The sequence below is a fragment of the Trachymyrmex cornetzi genome, unplaced genomic scaffold (genome assembly GCF_001594075.2).
Source record: "Trachymyrmex cornetzi isolate Tcor2-1 unplaced genomic scaffold, Tcor1.1 scaffold388, whole genome shotgun sequence".
Taxonomy (NCBI): Eukaryota; Metazoa; Arthropoda; class Insecta; order Hymenoptera; family Formicidae; genus Trachymyrmex; species Trachymyrmex cornetzi.
The window spans coordinates 594,540-598,135 of record NW_017298619.1 but is presented as its reverse complement, the minus strand read 5'-3'; the positions used below and the strand labels follow the sequence as shown (position 1 = coordinate 598,135).

At 30.9% G+C, this 3,596-nt stretch overlaps 1 protein-coding gene across 1 annotated transcript in view; it reads left to right on the top strand.

Moving 5' to 3' along the window:
* The first annotated feature begins 636 nt into the window (after positions 1 to 636).
* dsb (scavenger receptor class B member debris buster) overlaps positions 637 to 3,596 on the top strand; it is a 54,490-nt gene continuing 51,530 nt past the window's right edge. Inside the window, exon 1 of the mRNA XM_018511814.1 lies at positions 637 to 909. Coding sequence (XP_018367316.1) covers positions 729 to 909 — 181 coding nt within the window. The 5' untranslated portion in view covers positions 637 to 728. The remainder of the gene's footprint in view (positions 910 to 3,596) is intronic.

Sequence of the window (3,596 nt, the reverse complement as noted above, 5' to 3'; positions counted from 1 at the left end):
CCAGGTTCCGGTCAGTTTTACCTTCTCCTTCCTCATTTAATTTCGATTTGGTTTTGCATTTCAGGCAAAAGTCAAGAATGAAGGACCAACGGCGAGACGGCGAGTGAAAGTGAAGCTGGGGGAATGTACGTTTTACCTGAACCAGGTGTGAAAGTGCAGTGCGTAATACGAACGTAAGAAACACGTGGTGGTACCTGTCGAAATCGCTATCGACAAGACAACGGCGGGGGACAGACAGTAGTGATGATAACGACGACGATAATGATGACGCAGCTGTGTGTTCAATGCGAGAACAATGCCCAGTGTAGTGACGGTAGATGATGATAATAATGATGATAATGATGATAATGATGATAATGATGATGATGATGATGATGATGATGATATTGATGAAGACCTCCTGTATACGCAATATTCATTTTGGGTCAACGTGCTTACAATTGCTAATTGGAGCATATATAATTAATTAGTAATTTCAGGTGGATTATCTAAGCTTTTTTTATTCCACTTTCGACTCCAGTTCGAATATCGAGGACACCAATCCTAATAAAAGTGTGTTTAAAACAAAGAGTTTTCTTTTACATAAACATTTATAAGAAACTGAAGTAATGCGATTGATTTAATAAGTGTCTTATTATTAGCATTACATTAAGTGAAGTTATTTTATCGATTAACAGTCTCGAAAGGAGATTATTTCTTCCACAACGTGAGTAAATCGAAGAACGAAGATGAAGTTCATTGCATCTTTGTTCGGGACGAGGTCCCCGAAGGCGATGGGAAGGCAGTATATGAAAGTTGGCAGAAACGCTCTTTTTGGTGTGACAAACGATAACAGTGACAATATCTGTACCGAAAAGGTGCCAAGGCCGCTGTCCTTGCTAATCTCTAGGAAAGGAAAGCTCAGGCATGGTGAGTAACTAGTTTTATTTGTCGATAAACCACTTTAAGTTTTATTTAAAGCAGAAACTTGTTGCGCTCGAAAATTTCGCAATTTTTAAATTTTTGTCTTGATTTATAGATACTAATTTTTTTATTATATTATATATTCATCTAAAACATTAATTATTTGAACTTAATCTTGAAACGTAAATAGGTTAAGCAATGACAAGGTTTACTCTTGCGTAATTCGATTAATCCGTTCTAAACCACGATTCTCTCCTAACTGCAATTTTCTGCCGCGACTAATGATAATACATTGTTAGATGCTTGCAAACTCGTGCCGACAATCAGACCGGAACAATATTACAGCATGAGTAGTAAATTGCCATTGTTCATTCGACACTTTCCTTAATTAGTCGTTATCTGAAAGGTAGTCGATTTAGTTAATTGATCTCTACAAGATATTCTGCTAATAATGTATCATTTGAATATGCAAGTCATGGTAATCGTCAAAGAAATACGATGTAGGTGTATGACAAACAGTTTCTTCATGGTGAGAATTGTTAAAGTACATACCGGATGCTTTGAAAATATCTGAATTTATTCAAATTTATTTATTATTTTTCATGATAATTTATGAATTTTTCAAAAATATATTAAAATTATATGTTGCTGGCACGCTTAATTTTACTATAACAATAGACAAGTTAGTCACAATTTTCTTATATTATATTTTAATTCCACTTTTCTTTTCTCCTTCTTCTTTCACACTCTTGCTCCCTTTCTCCCTCCCCCCCCTCTCTCTCTCTCTCTCTATATATATATATATATATATCTTTGTAGAAGAGTATTATTTTTTGTTAGTGAAATATATAGCAATTAGGTATATAGCTGTTTCTATGTTTACTAACGTTTAGAATAAAAATTAAATTTCAATTATTTTTAATATTATATAAAATATATATAAAATAAAAATATATATTCTTATAATATAAAAATAATCTATTTAAATATTATATTTAAATTTAATTATAAATTTCTTACTCTCTAAATCTAAATCAGTGGATAATTATTGATATCAGTGCCAAGTATGTCACTGGTAATCAGTGAATTAAATGTGAGATCTCTAATCTTTATTATGTGATCTAACTAACCTTGTTTTAGTGCTTAAATTCAATAAATATCGTATTGGAAAATTGAAATTAATGTGCAAATGTCAGTATTTTAATTATATAATGCTCAAACGGTTTTCCTTTTTTAATTGAACTTTACTGATTATCAGTGCTAAGTATGGCACTGGGTAATTAGTGACTATCCACTGATTCAGATTTTTAGTAGAAAATTAAAAAAGAACGTTGATTTATATAATTTCTTTTTATATTGAATATTTTAGCAATAATAACGACACACACACACACACATACACACATACACACATTTTAGTTAACTCAGAGTTTAGTTAATATTTATTAACATGTATATATAGAAAAGGTCCCTATTATAAGATACCGACTTCATTTTGAGTAAATGCTGGGAGTCCATGAGCAGAATTTAAAAAAATAATAAGTAATTTTGAAGGTAATGTAATAAGCTTTAAGATAATGTTATGTAAAATTTAATTCAAATTCTACTTTTTTTTAAATTAAAAAATGTAAAGGTGAACAAAGTCAAAAAATTGAGATGCCCCGAGAAATCGATAATAAAACGCAAAGTACATCAGTATTGCAATTGAAAAACTTTATATAATGTTTCTAAAATACAAACAGATACAGTCAGCGTGTGCGCATGCGTTGCATTATACTCAGGACTTGTCTTCTTGTACTTGGAATCAAACATCGAGAAATAGGTACTCGATGTTCATTCTGTTTTTGTCCTTTTTATTATTGCACAATAACGTTTATACTTTAGCAACGATTTTCGCTATGACATAAGTTATTTTATTAGAAATACCTTGGATATCTCATATTATGATTTCCACGCTTTACGGTTTTACGATCATCAAATTTAACTTCTGTAATTAAGCAATTCAATATATATCCCATATTTTTATATTAATATAATCTTACTCTATTACTACATGAAGAATTTATTGCCAAATATTTACTTATTAAATAATAAACAAGGTTTAAAGGCTCATCTCAATGGAACTTGAAGACATCCAAATTCTAAAATGTTTTTTTACAACGACTATAGGCATGATCTAATAATGAATTTTCATCTAAATAATTTTCTATCCAAGAGCAATAAATTTATGATCGAACCAATAGACAGCGTTTATTAGTTTAGCAAAAACGTCGCTATCTCATATTAGGGGGCTTTCCTTTATATATTTATTACAATATAATACATATAAACACGTAGTATTAATTATATATTTTATTAAATATTACGCAAATAAAGGATTTTAATTCTCAATTTTAATACTTAATTTTACTAGATGTTAATTAATTTGCGCGTTTTAGCGTCGAAACAATGTGTTTTCCTTCTCAGTGCAGTATTTCTGCTAAAGAACATGCGATCACCTTACAATGATTATCGTTCATGAATAACAGGTATCAAAGTGAGAGCCGCCGCGTATCATACCGCAACTCTCACCACATTAAAAGAGCGTGCATAATTAGTATTGCGTACAAGGTCGACCAGCCAATTCTTGTTACATGATAGTCGAAATATTTTTGTTATCTTAACAAACTAAACCAGAGAGAGAGAGGGGGGGG